The following is a 22133-nucleotide window of genomic DNA, read 5'->3' on the forward strand; positions in this document are numbered from 1 at the left end:
TTCTGTGATAGTCTTGCAGATAATGATGTTTCTGTAGATTCTTTATCGTTCATAATTCTAAGAGTTTTGCATGTTTCATAAGCTTGAACTAATTACTCAGAGCAATTCATTCCAGGCTAATACACATTTAGCTTTCTGATACATCATTCAGTTTTCAAATCAAGTTTTTGATTTTTTTTTTTTAAGTATTTATTTACCTATTGAAAACAATTTCTTTGATAAACTTCCATCTAGTATGTTTTCTTCTGCCTTCAGGTGCTTTGGAGAATAGGTTGATCCCCTCTTCTTTGTGGCAGCCCCTCAAATATTGGAACACTGCTATCATGCCCCTCCCCCAGTCCTTCTTTTCTCTAGACTAGCCATGCCCAGTTCCTGTAACCGTTCTTCATATGTTTTAGTCCCCAGTCCCCTAATCATCTTGGCTGCTCTTCTCTGCACTCTTTGTAGACTAGAGTCTCAACATCTTTTTTGTAGTGTAGTGAGCAAAACTGGATGCATTATTCTAGGTGTGGTTTTACTAGGGCTTTACAGGAGAGCTTCTGATTCAACACAGATTGTGAAGTTCCATCAAGATTGTCCTCTCAATATCCTAACGGACCAAGGCAAAAATGGTCATTTCCTTACAGCAGATCAATTGTTACTGATCAAAAGCCCTGTTCAAACAAAAACCTTTCACTAGGTCATAAAGTGGGTTAGTATGTCAGTGGACTTAATTTTAGCTTCAAAGTCCCTAGGGCTCTTTGGTGCTGATTAAGCCTGCATCTTTCACCAAATGCTGAAAGACTTTCCAGAGTAGATTTAGGATAGTTTGGTTGTTAGTTGTGAAGTCATGTCCGACCCATCACGACCCCAGGGACAATGTTCCTCCAGGCCTTCCTTCCCTCTATCATCCTCTGGAATTCATTTAAGCTCACACCTTCTGCTTTGGTGACTCCATCCAGCCATCTCATTCTCTGTTGTCCCCTTCTTCTTTTGCCCTCCGTCGTTCCCAGCATGAGGCTCTTCTCCAGTGAGTCCTTCCTTCTCGTTAGGTGGCCAAAGCATTTGAGTTTCATCTTCAGGATCTGGCCTTCTAAAGAGGAGTCAGGGTTGATCTCCTCTAGGACTGACTGGTTTGATCACCTTGCACTCCAAGGGACTCTGGGGAGTCTTCTCCAGAAACATAGTTCAAAGGCCTCAATTCTTTGGTGTCCAGCCTTCCTTATGGTCCAACCTTCACAGCCATCCATTGCAAGTGGGAAAACCATAGCCTTGACGATACACATTTTTGTTGGCAGGGTGATGTCTCTGCTTTTTAATATGCAGTCTAGATTTGCCATAGCTTTCCTCCCCAGGAGCAAGCGTCTTTTAATTTCTTGGCTGCAGTCCCCATCTGCGGTGATCTTGGAGCCCAGGAAAATAAAATATGTCACTATCTCAAGGGACCACCTTGCAGTCCAAGGGACTCGCAGGAGTCTTCTCCAGTAACATAGTTCAAAGGCCTCAATTCTTCACCTCTCTAAACACTCCCTAATGATTTCTTTTCTACTTTTCACTCCAGGTTCTGACCAGGGGTGAGATGATAGCAGTCTTCCAATATTTGAGGGGCTGTCACAGAGAAGAGAGGGTTGACCTCTTCTTCAAAACACCTGAGGGCAGGATAAGAAGTAACAGGTGGGAGTTTATCAAAGAGAGATCCAACCTAGAATTGAAGAGAAATTTCCTGACAGTGAGAACAATTAATGATTGAGGAACTAAAAGGGGAACTAAAAACTAAACAGGAACTTCGCAGTCAAGGGATAGATATCACATGGTGGTCACAAATGCAGATACAATCTTGTTATAAGAAAGATATTAATATGTATGGTTTAAAAAAAGAGTTAACAGAATTAGATCAGCTATTAACTGGAACAGATGATAAACTGATAAGGAAATTATATTGTTATATACTAAGTATTAAACTTGAAAGTGAGCAGGTATAGGAGACAGTTGTTCGCACTGTCAGGAAATTTCTCCTCAATTCTGAGTTGCATCTCTCCCTGATAGGCTTCCACCAGAGGTGGCATTCAGCAGGTTCTGAACAGTTCTGGAGAACTGAAGGCAGAAAGTTTGAGTAGTTCAGAGAACCAGAAAATACCACCTCTGACTGGCCCCACCCCATCTATTCTCTGCCTCTCGAGTCCAAGCTGATCGGAAGGGAATGGGGATTTTATAGTATCCTTCCCCTGGAGTGGGGAGGGAATGGGGATTTTGCAGTATCCTTCCCCTGCCACGCCCACCAAGCCATGTCCACAGAAACAGTAGTAAAGGAATTCAAATCCCATCACTGGCTTCCACTTGTTACTTCTTGTCCTGCCCTCTGGTGCTTTGGAAAATACATCAATCCCCTCTTCTGTGTGATGGTCCCACAACAACGGGAGGACTGATATTCTAGGACATTCTGCTGATTTATCTTCTGTTCTTTTTTTCCCCCCAGAATGAAGTGTTCCACGATCTCTCCTTGGCCCGTCTATTAATTTATCTATTTCCTACAAAATCCCTCCTTCTGAAGACCAAGATTTCAGCCCACCACCAGAAGGATCCAAGCCCGCTTGAGGAAGGACAAGTGAGAGAGACAGACAGACAGACAGACAGACAGACAGACAGACAGACATCTGAGAACCTCAACTGGCCCCGTTGGATGGAAATGTCTCACAAGATGGTGGGGGAAAATGGCTACCACTGTACCCACAAGCTTATTTTCTCCAACGCATCCAATTCCTCGGAGAACAGCCCTCCTTTTGACAGCCCCAGTCCTCAGGAACCCTGCCCCACTCCTTTGAGCAACGGGGCGTTCTACTCCAACACAAACAGTCCTTCGGATTCCTGCATGAAGCCTCTCTGTGAGGCGACATCCCCCAACGAAAACGGGTTCAGCGGCGGCATCAAATACGTCGCCACCGAGCGGGAGGTCCTGGTGTGCGGGTGGGGCGGCTTCACCCCAAGTTGTTTACAGTTTTTCAACACCCCCAAAGGAGTCCTCTTTTTCCTGTGTGTGGCTTCCTTCCTGCAAGGCATGACCGTCAACGGCTTTGTCAACACCGTCATTACGTCGATCGAGCGGCGCTTCGACCTCCAGAGCTACCAAAGCGGGTTGATTGCAAGCTCCTACGACATTGCGGCCTGCGTGTGTTTGACATTTGTCAGTTACTTTGGGGGCAACGGGCATAAACCGCGGTGGCTGGGCTGGGGAGTTTTGATCATGGGGATTGGCTCCCTCATTTTTGCCCTGCCTCACTTCACCACCAGCCAATACGAAGTCCCTTTTTCGGAGGAGGTTGGCACGTGCTCCTCCAATCAAAGTGCGTTGTGTTCAGAAAGTGTCTCCACCCTCTCTAATTATCAGTTTGTCTTCATGCTCGGACAGTTTCTACATGGGATTGGAGCAACGCCACTCTACACCCTTGGGGTGACCTATCTGGATGAAAATGTCAAGTCCAACTATTCTCCTGTGTATATTGGTAAGTTCTGCAGTCTACAGAATGATGGAATGGATAGGAGGATACCATTTTATTTATTATTTATCTATCTAACTATCTATCTATGAGCCATGGTGGCGCAGTGGTTAGAGTGCAGTACTGCAGGCTACTTCTTGCGACTGCCAACTGCCTGCAATTTGGCAGTTCAAATCTCATGAGGCTCAAGGTTGACTCAGCCTTCCATCCTTCCGAAGTGGGTCAAATGAGGACCCCAATTGTTAAGGGCAATATAAACTGTAAACTGTTTAGAGAGGGCTGTAAAGCACTGTAAAGTGGTATATAAATGCTATTGCTATCTATCTATCTGTCATCTATCTATTTTATCGATTGTGTATCTGTCTGTCTATCCATCCATGCATCCATCCCATCCGTCTGTCTGTCTGTCTATCTCTCATCTATCTATCTATCTATCTATCTATCTATCTATCTATCTATCTATCCATCCATCCATCCATCCATCCATCCATCCATCCATCCATCCATCCATCCATCCATCCATCCATCCATCCATCCATCCAATCCATCCAATCCAATCCAATCCAATCCAATCCAATCCAATCCAATCCAATCCAATCCAATCCAATCCAATCCAATCCCATCCATCCATCCATCCATCCATCCCATCCGTCTGCCTGTCTATCTCCAAGAAACAGGCCCATTTTCAGATTTCTGGGAGGCCCGTATTTTACCCTCCCAGAACCTCCACATGAGCCCTGCACTTACCTGGCATCCAAAATGGGCTACATGGAGACTCCTGGGAGGGGAGGGATGCCCGGGGCAGCCAGTCCTTGCAAACCAGATGTAAAATTAGCATCTGGTTCGCCCTAACTGGTTGAATCCCACCCCTGGGCTGGAGTCATGACAGAGAAGACCTTCCTCCTGGAGCCGGTCAGTAACAGGACCCACAACATGCCTCCTCTGCCGGCATGAGTGGTACAGGCCAATCCTCGTGGGGTGAGATGGTCCTTTAAGTAACCTGAACCCATGCGATAAAGGACTTTAAAGGGTTTCATGGCAGGGTTTTAAGATATTCTCTTCTATTGATGCAGCAGTTCAAAAGGCCGTCACAGGTCAATGGGAGCAGGTGTATTTGCTGAAAACAAGGGCACACTCAAAACCAGTCAGTTGAAATGAACAAGCAGTTCAGAAGAAGATGGTTAATTGGCAAAACAGTCCGCATTGAACAAGAGAAGAAACCACGGTAGAGGTTCTCCAGTTGACGGCCACCTATGGGGAATGTATCCTCTGGGTCATGCAGTCCAATCCTTACATTGCCCAGGGGGTTGGATTATAGCAAAGGTCTCCAAACCTGGCAACTTTTAAGACTTGTGGACTTCAACTCCCAGAAATCCCCAGTCAGCCATCATCACTGGGGAATTCTGGGAGTTGAAGTCCACAAGTCTTAAAGTTGCCAAGTTTGGAGACCCCCAGATAGCAATAGCAGTTAGACTTATATACCGCTTCATAGGGCTTTCAGCCCTCTCTAAGCCGTTTACAGAATCAGCATATTGCCCCCAACAATCCGGGTCCTCATTTTACCCACCTCGGAAGGATGGAAGGCTGAGTCAACCTTGAGCCGGTGAGATTTGAACAGCCGAACTGCAGAACTGCAGTTAGCTGAAGTAGCCTGCAGTGCTGCACTCTAACCACTGCGCCACCTCGGACCTTTCAACTTAATGACTGAAGGAAACTTGGAGAAGGTTATAGGCTCCTGCAGTGGCCTTCTTTGCCCCAGTTTGAGCCTGAGCAAACACCCGAATCTTCCATGTTGACCTTTGCCCAATATCAAAGTTGTGTCTTGTCTCTTTTCAGCTGTTTTCTACACCGCTGCCATATTGGGCCCAGCAGCTGGCTACTTGGTTGGAGGCATCTTTCTCAATATTTACACTGAAATTGGGAGACGGTAAGTTCCTAGTCCCCTTTCTCTTTCCTTCCATCAGCCCTGAAAATTCCCTTCTGCCCCTGTCTCAATATACTTCCATCAGGTAGAGCCAAAGTCACTCTCAACAGGGATTGGTATTGGTATTGGTATTTTATTATTTGTATGCCGCCCTTCTCCGGGAGGACTCAGGGCGGTGAACAATTCAAAGTGGAAAAAAAGGGGGAACATAAAAGACAAAATACAAATAATAAAAGTCGACAACAATCGCACAACCATACATGTCGAGAGGGGAGGGAACTCATCACCCCCAGGCCTGCCGGCAAAGCCAGGTTTTGATGGCTTTTCGGAAGGCCTGGAGAGAGGTGAGGGTCCGAATCCCTGCGGGGAGTTCATTCCAGAGGGCTGGAGCTGCCACAGAAAAGGCCCTCCCCCGGGTAATAGCCAGGTGGCATTGGCTGGTAGATGGCACCCGGAGGAGGCCAACCCTGTGAGATCTAATGGGTCTGTGGGAGGTAATTGGCAGCAGGCGGTCTCTCAAGTACCCAGATCCAATACCATGAAGGGCTTTATAAGTTACGACTAGCACCTTGAAGCGTATCCGGAGACTGATCGGGATGCAGCTTCTTTTAATTATTCAAGCACTGAGGAGAGGGTTCTTTCAACAGGTTTATTGGAACAGAAGTTATTGACAGAACAAGCAAAGAACAAGAACAACGCCCGCCTGACAGCTATTTATACTTGACAACTGTCAGGCGGGGAACCAATCAGGGAAGCGCAATTCTCCTGCCGGCCAGCAGCCGCGCCAGAGCCAATCAGCTCTTCTTCCTGCTCTGGCGGCGGCTGCTGGCTGCGTCGGGAGGACGCAACAGCTTCAATAAATGTCAGCGTTTTCAAGCAGGTATTTCAAGTAAGATGTTTCAGGGCACACTCCTGTCTTGTAGGGAGTCCTGGACCCTTTACGCATGGCAGGAGAGAAAGCTGATCACCTTTCATATGCGCTGTCTCCGACGTGTTCTTGGCATCACCTGGCATGACAATACTCCAAATATTTGGAATGTAGTGTTGGAATGTGCTGGAATTTCTAGCAAGTCTACTCTATTGAAACAGCAACGTCTACGCTGGCTTGGGCATGTTGTGAGAATGGATCCCGAAAGATCTCCTGCGTGGAGAATTAGTGCAGGGAAAGCACCCCAAAGGGAGACCACAGCTGTGATATAAGGATATCTGCAAGGGGGGGATCTAAAGGCCTTGGGAATGGGCAGTAACAGCTGGGAAAACTTGATCTCTGATCATTCAGCTTGGGGGCTAAAGATGCAGCATGGCCTTCTCCAATTCGAAGAGACACTCATTTGGCTGGCTGACGCAGAGGCAGTCCCGGACCCAGCAAAAACTGGGGAGTGGGCAGGGGACAGGAAGTATCTGCCCTCAGTGTGGAAGGGATTGCCACTCCCAAATTGGACTTTTTAGCCACACCAGATGCTGTTTTAGGAAGCCTTTCCAGAGCACGATACCATAGTCTTTCAAGACTGAAGGATGCCAATGAATCTATTTCAGTGTAAATCTGGATGTCCAGACATTAGGCAAGTTCAAGCGTCTTCTAGGCCAGGGGTGTCAAACTCAAGGCCCGGGGGCCGGATCTGGCCCACGGGGTGCTTAGATCTGGCCAGTGGTGGGTTTCAAAAATTGTTCGAACCTACTCTGTGGGTGTGGCCTCCTTTGTGGGAGTGGCTTGCCGCCCATGTGACCGGACGGGAGTGGCTTGCCGCCCATGTGACCGGATATGAAGATGCCGACGACACTTGTCAGACCCACCTTAAATTACCTCACACACAGCACTGGCATGTTCATAAGAATATGAGGTAAACTTGTTTTTTAAAAGGCATCTTTGGTTTGCGTTAAAACAACTTCAACACACGCAATGTTCTGATTGCACCACAAACGCAGTAGTCATCCTTACCTTTCACAGAGACACTGAGTTTTATAAATATGAGCATGATTGTGTAGAATAATCATATCCAAGGACCAGTGGTGGGTTTCAAAAAAATTTGGAACCTCTTCTGTAGGTGTGGCCTGCTTTCCGGGTCCACTGGTGGAACCTCTTCTAACCGGTTCGGTAGATTTGATGAACCGGTTCTACCGAATAGGTGAGAACTGGTAGGAACCCACCTCTGGATCTGGCCCACAGGGCCACCCTGGATACAGCAAAGGACCAGCCTGTACTGCCTCTGCCAACCGGCTCCTGAGCTCTGTTTTCGCAGGAGGATTGCAGGAGGCCATCACAGGCAAAAATGGAGCTCGGGAGCCCATTTTCACTTGTAGAGCACTCAGGCCACCACAGGCGCCCCCACCCAAGTGAAATTGAGCTGGCCACGCCCGCCCAGCCACACCCACCCCAGCCCCCTGAGGTCAAACACAACCCTGAGGCAGCCCTTAATGAAATCGAGTTTGACACCCCTATTCAAGTCAATTTTTTCTCAACACTAACTTTTGAAGATGAGTGGACTTCAACTCCCAGAGTTCCCTATCCAGCAGGGTTGGCTAGGGAATTCTGGGAGTTGAAGTCCACTCACCTGGAATTCAGTTGTCAAGGTAAACACCAATCTAGGGAAAAAAACAATCTAAATGAACAGCGAACCGGCAGAGGAAAAAATGCTTTAAAAAGCTAAAAAAAATAGCTGAAAGTGAAAAAAAAGTTGGCCACGCCCGCCCAGTCACATGACACCCCCTACAAGCCACACCCACAGAACCGGTGATGTCAAGGGGAATTAGATTTCACCACTGCCTCATTCCTTTATTTTTTGAAGCATGTTTACTTCTGGTTTGGTTCCTATGTGTATTACTGTTGCCAGGAGAAATTCTTAGCCTCGTTATTAAGTTTTCATCACCGGGTAGATAGTTTCTGTTGAAAGGAAAAGAGCACCATTCAAACTGTCATGGTAACTATGGTAATAACTCTTGGCCAAGGTTTAATTTAGAATACAATCAAAGGTATCCTATAGTGATGTGAGTCAGCAGAGTGTTACAAGAAAGCTAAACCACCCAATTCAATTCTTCAGCTGATTCACCGCTTAGAGCTCCCCTGGCAATTACGCAGCGCTATCCAGAATGACGTTCATTCATTCATTCATTACACAAGTCCTCAACTTGCGACTGCAATTCAGAACCAGAACTCCCATTGCTAAGCCAGGCAGTTGGTAACATGAGTCACACCAAACTTCATTGTCCCTTTTGCTGCATTCATTAAACAAATCACTACAGATGTTAAGTGAATGACAGGTCTGTTAACTGGATTTGTTCCCCACTGACTTCGCTTGTCAGAGGCTGGCTAGGAAAATCACAAATGGCAATTAGGTGACCCCGAGTGATGTGCGGTCAGCTTTAGGCCTGGTGAGGCACTTTTTAGACTTGTGGACTTCAACTCCCAGAATTCCACAGCCAGGCACGCTCAGTTCCGATTTAAAGCGACAGCATTTTTCCCCCTTGCAAAATAAGTTTTCCCATTTTTTTTCTTCTCCCTCGCCCTCCTTCCTCCCTCTCTCCCTCCTCTCTCAAACAGACACACGCACACAGAGAACTTCGATCCCTCTCTCATTCACTCACTCTCAAACATAAACACAGAAGTTGGATTGGATATATTTTCCAAAGGCTTGAAAGCAGCTCCTCTGCCATATCCCCCCTCTTCCCCTGCTGCCTTCCGATCAAACTTTTTGAATTCCTCCCCCCCTCCCCACACATGAACCTTTTTCAGCTGTTTCAGAGACGATTTCAACTCTGCTTCTCCCTGCCCTGCCCTGCTCTCCCCTCATGAAAGGCCAGAGCTCTGTCAGACTGAGCTAGTTGCTCCCAGAGAACTCTAAAAAGCCTCTAAAAATGCCCTCTACAGGAGGCGAGAGAACCACGTGCCTCATTTGCATAAGGAATTCTTCGCCTTTTAACCCTTGGTTATCTCTTAAAAGGCGAAAAATTCCTTATGCACAGGAGGCCCCTATTTCTCTGGCCTCCTCCTATGGTTAACACAAAGCACTCTTCCAAGTCACTGTGAATCTGGTAGCAACTACCTTGGCTTTAATTATTTTTTTAAAAATTCTTTAAAATTCCTTTTCCTCATGACTGGTGAGGCCACGCCTCCCCTGCCTCTAGTGACTGCAGGTCGCTGGTGACCCCAGGATACTTCATCTGTCATAAATCCATGCCTCTTGCCAAGCCCCCCCAAATTTTGATCATGTGACCCAGTGGTGGGTTGCAAATATTTTTACTATATTGGGCACGTTCCCGGGCATGCGCAACACTTCTGCGCATGCACAGAAGTGTCTGGGTCGGTGGGCGGGGCCTCCTACCACCACTACTACCAGTTCAGCCAAACCGGGCCGAACCGGGAGCAACCCACCACTGAAGTGACCACAAGGCCACTGCAATGATCACATGTGCAAGGACTGGTTGTAAGTCACTTTTTTCAGTGCGGGTGTCACTTAAAACTATCACTAAACAAATGGTCATAATTTGAGGATTGCCTGTAAGCTTAAAGTCCTCCAATTAGCCTTAGACATTTTTTCCTGAGTGGCATCTTTCATTTTCCTTTCTTTTTCTAATTTGTCATTCTCACTTTCCTACCATATAGCCACTTGAGTCTTTTATCTGATTACATGGCAGGGTTCCAAGTAATAAATCTATTGCAAGCAAGACTCCGAGGCAATTGAGTTCCTCAAATATTAATTGCATTGGAGATATCTTATTGGCACATACTTGGTGAAAACCAACTCTGAAACTCCCACAGTTTTCACCTCATGAAAAGTAAAATATTTTCTCAAAAACAGTCAGTCACGTGGTCCAATCATCGTGCAGTCCGACAGCCAGGTGGCATCACTCCGCCTTCTTCCAACCAGGTGTGAGAATGTCCTTGGTTCCTAAGAGAAAAGATTTTGTTTTGGCTACAAAAATCCCTCTCTCTCAAATCCCCCCTCCCCGATCCTCAGCTCCAGTGTGGCAAAACTGAAGTAGACAAAATGGCTTCAGTCAGGAGAGTCCCAAGGTTGACATGACATTAAAAGATCTCCTCTGTTCTGCCACTTCATGAGTAGCTTAAGAGCCAGCAAGGGGATCTTTAAAATGCTTAGTTTAGTCCTAGATGTCCATCTGAGTGGCATGGCGGCCTAGTGGTGAAGACGCTCGCCTCCCACTCGGAAGGTTGAGAGTTCAATCCTAGGTGGCAGCAGAGATTTCTCTCCTCAAGCACAAAGAAAGAAAATATTTGCTGTGAACTTCACATAGGCATCGGGAAGGGCATCCAGCCAGCTAATGCTCAGCTCCCTCCAGTCGCCCTGACTCTGTGCTGAATTAAGGGAGTAAATGGTCGTAGAAAGGGAGCCCTAGATCTGGAAGTCGATCTGGAAACTTTACACAGTTAGTTTTCTTTCTTTTTCTTATCCTTGGAACTGTGATTATCATGAAAACAGTTGTTATTGCTATCTCCGGTTGTCAAATGCAGTCCCAACAAGTCTTTAGCCGGGTGGGAAAAGCTAGTCCGAGACTCACTCTCATTTGGTTTGCATGCATGTATGTGTGCGCGCCTCATTGTTGTTATTGTCATTATCCTTTAGCTCTGTCTAAAGCAAAGTACAACGACTTTGATTTATTTTTTCCGTTGGTGCCCAGTTTGTAACCCTTACGAAAACAACGTCTCACTTGAAACGTTTCTCCCAAGCAATTAAGGAACTAATATATCTTTGAAGAAAGAAACAGCTACATTTCACACTTGTTTGAATTCGCTTTGTCTCCAAGTTAAGAGAGACCGATTTGATTAGATTTCTGGAAGTTTATGGCTTTTTTTCCTGGCTTTATTCCCAGAATCGATATTACACCCGACAATTCCCTGTGGGTTGGAGCATGGTGGATTGGATTCCTAGGCGCTGGCGCCGGTTCCCTCTTGATTTCGGTACCCATTTTGGGGTACCCTCACCGACTCCCAGGTACGTGAACTGAATCCCAACCAAATTCTTTCAGATTCTTTTCAGGTTTGGAAACCTGCCAAATAGCTGCTTCTCCTTCCCATCAAGGGTACAAGGTGGTATAATAGCAGTCCTTTTTTAAAAAAAATGCAAAGATATCCCTGTTTGGATTTGCTTATAAAAACATTTGGTAAATCTATTCAACGAATGGCAATAGGGTCAATGCAGATTTTAATGCAATACTATTTATGCAATTGAGTTAAACTTTATGGGCATACTGTTATTTAGAAAGGTTAAAATATGATGATGGAGGAGGAGGAGAAGAAGAAGAAAAGAAGAAGAATGGAAATAGAATAGAATATTAAAATAGAATACAGTAGAATAGAATAGAATAACAAGAGTTGGAAGGGACCTTGGAGGTCTTGTAGTCCAACCCCCTGCCTAGGCAGGAAACCCTATACCATTTCAGATAAATAGTTATTCAACATCTTCCTAAAAACTTCCAGTGTTGGAGCATTCACAACTTCTGGAGGCAAGTTTTTCCAAGGAGAAGGAGAAGGAGAAGAAGGAGGAGGAGGAGGAGGACAAGGAGGAGAAGGAGAAGGAGAAGGAGAAGGAGAAGAAGAAGAAGAAGAAGAAGAAGAAGAAGAAGAAGAAGAAGAAGAAGAAGAAGAGAGAAGGAGGAGGAAGAGGAAGTAGAAAAGGAGGAGGAAGAGGAAGAGAGAAGAAGAGGAGGAGGAGGAAGAAGAAGAAGAAGAAGGAAAGGGAAAAGAGGAGGAGGAGGAGAAGAAGAGGAGGAGGAGGAGGAGGAAGAGGAAGTAGAAGAGGAGAAAGAGGAAGAAGAGGAGGAGGAAGAAGGAGAAGGAAAGGTAAAAGAGGAGGAGGAGGAAGAAGAAGAAGAAATTCTATCCATTGTATTTTAAGGATGTAAATACAGATGGTTCTCAACTTACAACTAAAATTAAGACTGGAACTCCCATCACCAAATAATGTGGTTGCTAATTTTAATTTCTCCTTGATTTCACACCCTTTTTGCTGTGGTTAAGGGAATGATGGGATCATCAAGCAAATCCAGCTTTCTCCATGGTCTTTGCCTGTTAGAAACCAGCTAGGAAGGTCACAAATGGCAATCATATGGATGTTGCAATCATTGTAAATGCATGCTGGTTGCGAAGCTCTTGATCAGGTGTCAAGGTTGACTCAGCCTTCCAGCCTTCCACGGTGGGTAAAATGAGGAGCCAGATTTTTTTTGGGGGGGGGGGGGGCAATAGGCTGACTGTAAACAGCTTAGAGAGGGCTGTGAAGCACTGGGAAGCAGTATAGAAGCACAAGTGCTATTGCTATATTGCAAGCATAAAATTAATTAACATTTTTGTCCAAAATTGAGTAGTGGTGGGATTCAAAAAAGTTTACTACCGGTTCTGTGGCATGGCTTGGTGGGCATGGAAGGGGAAGGATACTGCAAAATCCCCATTCCCTCCCGATCAGCTGGGACTCGGGAGGCAGAGAATAGATGGGGGCGGGGCCAGTCAGAGATGGTATTTACCGGTTCTCCGAACTACTCAAAATTTCCACTACTGGTTCTCCAGAACTGGTCAGAACCTGCTGAATACCACCTCTGGTGGACATTCAAATGGGACTGCTGAAGAAGGCTGTAACTTTTGCTTGCCAAGGATTGTAAGTTTGTCCCTGAGGTCTTCCGTTGAAAGCTCTCAAGATGATAAGATTGGAAAAAGTGTAAACATTTATAGATGGACTACCTTAAAGGGACAATGTTGGCAGAAGTTTGCAGGAGTATAGTACCCTTACAAATGATCAGCCTATCAAATAGTACCCTGAGTAGAAACTGATGGTATATAGCCCACTTGGCTAAGTCCTTTGTGCATCAGAATGCAACATAGACTTTGTCAGAGTATACAGGTTGCAATAAATGGTTCTAATTATAAGCATAATTTGCTGAATAAATCCCCAGTGGTAAGTTTTATTTACTGAGCATACTAAGCTATAAATCAAATTTTGCAAAGCACAGTAGCTTAACTCCTAAACTGCTATGACAAACTACACAAAATACTTGGGGTGTTTGGCTGTTGGTAAATCATGCTAGCTAAACTCCAAATACTCATCTAGCTCTTTCAAAAGGATTACCTTTAATGGAATGGAATGGAATGGAATGGAATGGAATAGAATAGAATAGAATAGAATAGAATAGAATAGAATAGAATAGAATAGAATAGAATAGAATAGAATAGAATAGAATAGAATTCTTTATTGGCCAAGTGTGACTGGACACACAAGGAATTCATCTTTAGCGCATAAAGAAAAATAAAATAGAATATATTCATCAAGAATCATAAGATACAACAGTGATCATCATAGATTATTAATAAGCAATCGAATTATACTAGGAAACAAATGAAACAATATAAAATTTAAAGCTACAAGCAACAGTGGTTATAGTCATAAGTGGAAAGAGATAGGTACTAGGAAAGAAGAGAAGAATAATACAAATAGCCTTAGTAAATAATTTGACAGTGTTATGGGGATTAGTTGTTTACCAAAGGGTTGGCATTCAGGGAAAAATGTCCTTGCGTCTGGTTGTTCTGGTGTGCAATGCTCTATAGCATCGTTTTGAGGGTCCTCCAGGATTGGGCGGCCTATAAATCAATCAATCAAACAAACAAACAGACAAACAAACAAACAAACAAACAAACAAACAAATAAATAAATAAATAAATAAATAAATAAATAAATAAATAAATAAATAGTTGAAACAATTTATGCCCAGGATGCGAGGGGTCTGTAAATATTTTCACAGCCCCCATTTTTACTCCCCAGTGTACAGGTCCTTAATGGAAGGCAGATTGGTAGCAATTTCCTTTTCTGCAATGCTAGTTATCTGTTGAAGTCTGTGTCTGTCTTGTTGGATTGCAGAGCCAAACCAGACAGTTATAGAGGTGCAGATGACAGACTCAATAATTCCTCTGTAGAATTGAATCAGCAGCTCTTTGGACAGTTTGAGCTTCCTGAGTTGGCGCAGAAAGAACACGCTTTGTTGTGCGTTTTTGATGATGCTTTTGATGTCAGGTGTCCATTTTTAAGTCTTGAGATACGATAAAATCTAGAAATTTGAAGGTCTCTACGGTTGATACTGTGTTGTCTAGTATTGTAAGAGGTGGTAAGTATAGGAGGTTTAACTTTAAATGGTTAAAGTTGAAGTTTAGCTAAGAAATCCAAATAAAAGAAATAAATAATCATTGTTAAAGAATTGACAACTTGATTTGAAGAGAAGGCATAGCAGAAACCTCAGGAGATTGGTTGTTGATGGGAGCATTGATATGCTCAGATGATCCAGCTGATGAGTCACAAATCAAAGATCTTATTGAAACATTTGCTCTCTTAGGATCCCAGCGTTACATAGTCATGCGAGTTTCGGAAACCCACCAATCAAAAGATGGCAGCCATAAAACAGCCTCGGATCCTGATTTCGGAAAGACAGTCAAAGACCTGCCACAGTAAGAACTTCCTTTTTTTAATCATTTATAAACATTTGTACTGAATGTGACTTTGGGGTATTTTTTGCACGCCGAACCGGCAGTAATGCCAGCAGCAACCCATCCTTGGTAGGGTGACAAGCTGACACATACATATACTGCACAGGTGCAGTATATAGGTAGTACCTTGCTCAATAGTAGGAACTGGGAGAGGGATCTTGGAGTCCTAGTGGACAACCATTTAAATAGGAGCCAGCCGTGTACAGCAGCTGCCAAAAAAGCCAACACAGTTCTAGGCTGCATAAACAGAGGGATAGAATCAAGATCACGTGAAGAGTTAATACCACTTTATAAGGCCTTGGTAAGGCCACACTTGTTGGGGGCAATATGCTGACTCTCTGTAAACCGCTTAGAGAGGCCTGAAAGGCCTATGAAGCGGTATATAAGTCTACTGCTATTGCTATTGCTATTGCTATTGCTAATACGGCATTCAGTTTTGGTCACCACGATGTAGAAAAGATATGGAGACTCCAGAAAGAGTGCAGAGAAGAGCAACAAAGAAGATTAGGGGACTGGAGACTAAAACATATGAAGAACGGTTGCAGAAACTGGGTATGTCTAATTTAATAGAAAGAAGGACTAGGGGAGACATGATAGCAGTGTTCCAATATCTCAGGGGTTGCCACAAAGAAGAGGCATGCTGTTATCCAAGGCACGTGAGGGCAGGACAAGAAGCAATGGGTGAAAACTAATCAAGGAGAGAAGCAACTTAGAAATGAGGAGAAATTTCCTGACAGTTAGAACAATTAATCAGTGGAACAGAAATTGCCTCCAGAAGTTGTGAATGCCCCAACACTGGAAGTTTTTAAGAAGATGTTGGATAGCTATTTGTCTGAAGTGGTGTAGGGTTTCCTGCCTAGTCAGGGGGTTGGACTAGAAGACCTCCAAGGTCCCTTCCAACTCTGCTATGGTATTGTATTGTATTAAAGCCAGCTGGGTGACTTTGGGCCAATCACCAGGAGGCTGTGAATTCACCTTAGGCATAAAAACTGATGTTGTTGATGCTCCAACACTGGAAGTTTTTAAGAAGAGGTTGGATAACCATTTGTCTGAAGTGAGTGTAGGTTTGCGGTCTAGGCAGGGGGTTGGACTAGAAGACCTCCAAGGTCCCTTCCACCTCCGTTATTCTAGTCTATTCTATTTACTTATGTATTTATTTGTTTATTGAACATCTACAGATGTATAAGCATCACCAGTGGTTGGGTTCCTTCAACATGCTGAGTCATGACGTCCCTTTAGTCTAGTTTAATTTGTTGTTTTATTCCTCGGATGAGTCTGCTACCAAACCGAAGACAGCATTGAATTGTCTTCTAAAGAGGATCCAAACAAATGCATCCTTCATTCCCGAGGCCCTTGTGCTGCCTTCAAAACAGACTGAAATAATTCTGTGCTATATCTTCATTGTACACAACTTGTGAGCGGCTGCTCCTAAAGACAGAGAATCATCAGTGTTTTTTTTTGGGGGGGGGGGCAAAATAGGATAGCCCAGAAATCTGAACTGAGCTAAACTCAGAAGCGTAGACTTTATGTTCTGACCTAGGCTTCCTGAGACAGTAAAAGGCACATGCGTAGTCCCCCAAAACCCTCTTTTTATTTCAATGGCTCTGAATTATGTTCATTCACAGCTCGTAATGAGTCACAAATAGTTTGTAAAGAGTCTGACAGAAGTCTGCCACAGTCTTTTAGGGTAATGCTGAGAAGCACCCACCTTTTATCTCCCTTGAAACGCTGCCCAAGACCTAATTGGCAATTAGCTTTGATGTTAAATGTTATGTTGTGACTTTGACCTCTTTTTCCTCCAAATATTAATCCAACTTTTACTGAATGAAAGGATGAAACTGAGATCTTTGCATTAGGAAGCCATCTGCAAAACCACTCATAAATTATTTCCTTATTCCAATACTAACTATGCAGTTGGGTTTATACATCATGTTTAATCTTAAACTTATGTATGTGTGTGTGTGTGTGTGTGTGTGTGTGTATGTATGTGTAGATAGATAGATAGATAGATGATAGATAGATAGATAGATAGATAGATAGATAGATAGATAGATATAGATATAGATATAGATATAGATATAGATATAGATATAGATATAGATATAGATATAGATATAGATATAGATATAGATATAGATATAGATATAGATATAGATATAGATATAGATATATCTCAATGGGGGCTAACCTTTTTGTTGTCATGTGCCAAAAGCACCTGTGTTTCTGAACCCATAATGCAATGCGCATGCGCCCTGCTGCACCCCATTTTGGGCCTGGAAGGCCTCCTGCACCCATGTAGAAGCCGAAACGGGGTGTGGGGGTGCCATGTGAGGCCCCAAAATGCAATGCTTGTAACACCCTCCCCCCCACACATGAACGTGCATGCCTTCCACACGCACCCCGCTCCCATGCATGCACGCCAGAGACCCGAAGACCAGCTGTCCAGTGGTAGGCACATGTGTGTGCGTGGTGGAGCTGGGCTAGGGTGACGACTGGCATGCCCACAGAGAGAGCCCTGTATGCCAACTGTGGCACGCATGCCATAGGTTTGCCATCATGGCTATATATTGTTTTATTCATTTAACATGATGTGCATAAAGAAATATCCCTCATTGTGGTTTAATATGGCCTGGTCCACACAAGATGCTAAGATAGTGGCTTGTTTCCAACACAGTATAGAAGTCACAAAATAGGTTTAGTTGGCATGAACTCAGCCACATTTCCTACTAATAGTCCACATTCCAGCACTGAAAATGTTACCTAGTTTGGGTAATAAAACATCTGCAAGAGGAAGAAAATAGCAATAGCAATAGCAGTTAGACTTATATACCGCTTCATAGGTCTTTCAGCCCTCTCTAAGCGGTTTACAGAGTCAGCATATCTCCCCCAACAACAATCCGGGTCCTCATTTTACCCACCTCGGAAGGATGGAAGGCTTAGTCAACCTTGAGCCGGTGAGATTTGAACAGCCGAACTGCAGAACTGCAGTCAGCTGAAGTAGCCTGCAGTGCTGCACTCTAACCACTGCGCCACCTCAGCTCTAAAACCAAGCTTAGAGAGCACCAAAACACAACCCAGTTAAAATTCTCCATTTCCTGATACCTTTAACTATTCATACAGAAAGAGTTATTGTGTGGCATACATTGTCTGGTTAATTTTCTTCTCTTTCTAATTTCCTGCTAGTGAACATGGGGAAAAACCCCTTCAGTAAAGCAGAAGAAAGAACCACAAATTGCATTTTAGATCAGGTTTTTTTTTCTTCTTCTTCTTCACCAGATTTACCGTAACTGTCTAGAAATAACAGACATCTTACCAACTGTTGGGTTGGGTTCCTAGGTCATTCTCACTTCTGGGAAAGCACTTGTGTGAGAAAACATTGCTGAATAGCTGCTACAGCATGTCCCAAGGGAGTTGGCGCACAAATTATTGATTTTGTCTTCCAGGAAGCAATTTTCTGCAAGAGACATTTCTCTATTCCCAGGACTGTGTTTTTTTCCCCCCTGAACACTTCAATAATAAAGACTATTTATTTATTTATTTACAGCCCACCTCATCCAGAGATGATTTTTGGAGGGGCATTTTACTTGGATTTGGGGATTTTTCTTGGAGCTAATGATTTTTGATGATGGAGGAGGAAGATACTACACTCTCGTAAAAAGATTTAATGTCAGGGTTCCAAATAGCATCTCAAATTAAATCAGAGTCCAAGGCAAAACATTCCTCAACGTTCCAATTTATTAAGGGAGCCATGTTGCCACATCTGGGAAAACTCCAATCTGAAAGCTTCCCAGTTTCCCCCACCCAGTTGAAAGTTCAAGATCTTGCCCCCACACCCATAAGTCCATCACATCGCCCAATCTCCCACTGTCATGCTGACAGCTTCACCCATCCAGTTCCAGTCAGGTGCAGAGGTGCAGAGGTGCAGAGACAAAGGATGACCTTGGCTTTCTAGAAAGAATTTTGTTATGGCTACATTGGATCTCACTCCGTACAATTCCCCTCTCCCATTTCCCCCACAATAGAAAAGGCATAGTAGAATAATAGAAAGTGTGGCAGGCCAAAGATCCAAAAGAAAAGATGGCTGCAGGCCTGACGAGTAGATTTGCACAACACACAAATTAAAATATAGTTGTTGTTTTCTGAGTCACTATGTCAAGCAAATATACCCATTATTTAGGCTTTGAAGTTTGCAGCTCCCTGGGACTTTTTTGTAGTTAGGACAAAGCATTGCAACTAGAACCATTTCCTAGAAGATGTGCAAATAATTCCCAGATGTGAGATCTGCTGCAATTTCTTTTGCTCTCCATCTTTTTCAGAATTCCTTCCTGCCTCCAATCATTGTTTTCCATCATAAATAATTTGGGACTGCAATTTTTAGGATTCTCAAAGTTTGATAGCTCCAGTTTTGTAATTCCGTCTTCCTGGAGAAAGTCGTGAAAATCTGTCCTACATTGCCTGGTTTCTATTTCATTCTTTGTTCTAATGTTCTTCTAGAACAGGATTGTCCAACCTTGACTACTTTAAGACTTCCAGACTTCAATTCCCAGAATTCCCCAGTCACCATGGCTGTGGAATTCTGGGAGTTGAAGTCCACAGGTCTTCAAGTGGCCAATGTTGGATATCCCTGTTCTAGCTATTGATATCCAACTAACCAGAATGGAGGGACAGATTTTTAAAAGATAACAATTATTTTTTTAATTATAAGAAATTTAGAGAATATGCCATGAAGAATATAGGATTATTTGTTGTTGTTGTTAGTTGCGAAGTTGTGTCCCACCCATCGTGACCCCATGGACAACATTCCTCCAGACCTTCCTGTCATCTACCATCCTCTGGAGTCCATTTAAGCTCACGCCGACTGCTTTGGTGACTCCATCCAGCCACCTCGTTCTCTGTCAATACAATACAATAATAATAATACAATAGCAGAGTTGGAAGGGACCTTGGAGGTCTTCTAGTCCAACCCCCTGCCTAGGCAGGAAACCCTAGACCATTCCAGACAAATGGCTATCCAACATCTTCTTAAAGACTTCCAGTGTTGGAGCATTCACAACTTTTGGAGGCAAGCTGTTCCACTGATTAATTGTTCTACCTGTCAGGAAATTTCTCCTCAGTTCTAAGTTGCATCTCTCCTTGTCGTTCCCTTCTTCTTTTGCCCTCAATCATTCCCAGCATGAGGCTCTTCTCCAGGGAGTCCTTCCTTTTCATTAGGTGGCCAAAGTATTTGAGTTTCTTCTTCAGGATCTGGCCTTCTAAAGACAGTCAGGGTTGATCTCCTCTAGGACTGACCGGTTGGATCATCTTGAAGTCCAAGGGTCTCACAGGAGTCTTCTCCTGCACCCTAATTCAAAGGCCTCAATTCTTTGGCACTCAGCCGTCCTTATGGTCCAACTTTCACAGCCAGACAAATGGCTATCCAACATCTTCTTAAAGACTTCCAGTGTTGGGGCATTCATAACTTCTGGAGGCAAGCTGTTCCACTGATTAATTGTTCTGGGAAAACCATAGCCTTGACTAGACGCACTTTTGTTTGTTTTATAATCCTCAGGAAAACTTTGCTAAAAAAAAAAAGAATCAACTAAAATAAATAGAAATCACCTTATTAATGCTTGCACATCTGGCTTGGAACATAGTATTTACACTAAATAATTTGTTCCTTTTTGGGTTTTTTGGATCCTAAAGGTCACTTTGGCTGCTATTGAAGAACCCAACTTTCATCTTCCTCTGCTTAGCTGGAGCTACAGAAGCTACCTTGATTGCTGGGATGTCAACTTTTGGCCCCAAATTCCTTGAATCCCAATTCAGCTTAAGTGCCTCTGAAGCAGCAACTTTGTTTGGTAAGAAAAAAAGTCGCTGAATGAAGTGTTAGGGCAGTTTAATCCCCATTAGCTGAGCCCAGCTCCTTCAGATAATTTGCTATTATCACTGCTCCAAGTTTCCAGAATAGAAATAGCATCGATCATGCTGGTTGATGATCTCAGATAGAGTTTAGATAGGGAAGTGTTGCGGCCCAGTAGGAGCCGTTAGAGCTGCCGATGGACTCCAATAGCGAGGAACCCTATGAGTCGACTATGGAAGATGTGGAGGACCCTGGGCAGGGTTCTGACTCAGAGCAGGGACCAGAGAGGCTGGTTGGCCACCAGGAGGCGCCTGAGGCATGGAGCAGTGAGGAAGATCAAAGGGAGTTTGTCCCTGATGCCAGGCAATGGAGGGCGGAGAAACGGAGGCAGCAGTTACGGACACAGACTCATAAGAGATAATCAAGCCCAGGTGGTGGCTTGGCCCCTCCCAAGAGAGTATATAAGAAGAGACTTTGGGAGGAGTCCTTTTGCAGGACACACCCATTCGTACTAATCTGAAGAACTCCTTGTCTGGTCTGCCTTGTGTTCCCATGTCTGTTCGGAGTCTGCGTTGCTGCCAACTTCTTGCCAGTGAGTCATGTGTGGGCTTTCAGCCAACAGGATTATAACTGTTGTGAATAAAGAGTGGCAAACAGCAAAGCCTGTGTCTGCGTTCATTACCGGATGGAGGGGGGCCAGAACAGGGAAGTGTACTCCTTTTTGGTCCAAATAGACTTCTCGTTTGCCTTCAATAATGATTGTTTGTAATGATTGTAAGTGATTATTAATGCGTGTGGCCCCACTTGGAACTCATAGTCCAGAGGATACAAAGCATGCATACCCAAAATCAGCACACTTATGTTTTTGAGGCTAACCAGACTAATGATGATACCCAGATGAATACCTGGTAGGCAGAAATCCCCCCCCATTTTCCTCCCCCAAAACTAAGGTGCGTCTTATACTTCAGTGTTTCTTATACTCCGAAAAATAAGGTAATACTAAGCTTGTAAATGAAATTGAATGTGATTTAAATAACAAAGAATTAGATTTGAAAATGACGGATCTGTTTCCTCTCCTTTGGAAGGCTACCTTGTGGTTCCAGCCGGAGGTGGGGGCACTTTCCTCGGAGGCTTCATCGTCAACAAATTTAAGCTGCGCTGCTCAGGGATCATCAAGTTTTGTTTTATGTGCACCATGTCGAGCCTGCTGGCAATTTTTATCTTTTTCATTGATTGCCCCAACATGCCCATGGCTGGAGTCACCCAGATGCACGACGGAAGGTAAGCAGGGAAAGAACAATTTCTTTGCAAAGGAGGCGACTCCCCAAAAAAGCTGCAAAAGGGAAAATATCACATTATAAATCTACCTACCTCCAGTGGTGGGTTTCAGCTCCCGTTGCAACCGGTACATTGCAATGG

At 44.1% G+C, this 22133-nt stretch overlaps 1 protein-coding gene across 1 annotated transcript in view; it reads left to right on the top strand.

Moving 5' to 3' along the window:
* The first annotated feature begins 2609 nt into the window (after window positions 1-2609).
* Window positions 2610-22133, top strand: part of SLCO4A1 (solute carrier organic anion transporter family member 4A1) — a 35438-nt gene continuing 15914 nt past the window's right edge. The window contains exons 1-6 of the mRNA XM_087720569.1: window positions 2610-3479; window positions 5310-5400; window positions 11224-11345; window positions 14725-14836; window positions 20558-20712; window positions 21800-21995. Coding sequence (XP_087576695.1) covers window positions 2660-3479; window positions 5310-5400; window positions 11224-11345; window positions 14725-14836; window positions 20558-20712; window positions 21800-21995 — 1496 coding nt within the window. The 5' untranslated portion in view covers window positions 2610-2659. The remainder of the gene's footprint in view (window positions 3480-5309; window positions 5401-11223; window positions 11346-14724; window positions 14837-20557; window positions 20713-21799; window positions 21996-22133) is intronic.

The sequence above is a fragment of the Thamnophis sirtalis genome, unplaced genomic scaffold, assembly GCF_051295495.1.
Source record: "Thamnophis sirtalis isolate CommonGarterSnake01/CBP01778 unplaced genomic scaffold, rThaSir2_p1.2 scaffold_7, whole genome shotgun sequence".
In the NCBI taxonomy this organism is placed as follows: Eukaryota; Metazoa; Chordata; class Lepidosauria; order Squamata; family Natricidae; genus Thamnophis; species Thamnophis sirtalis.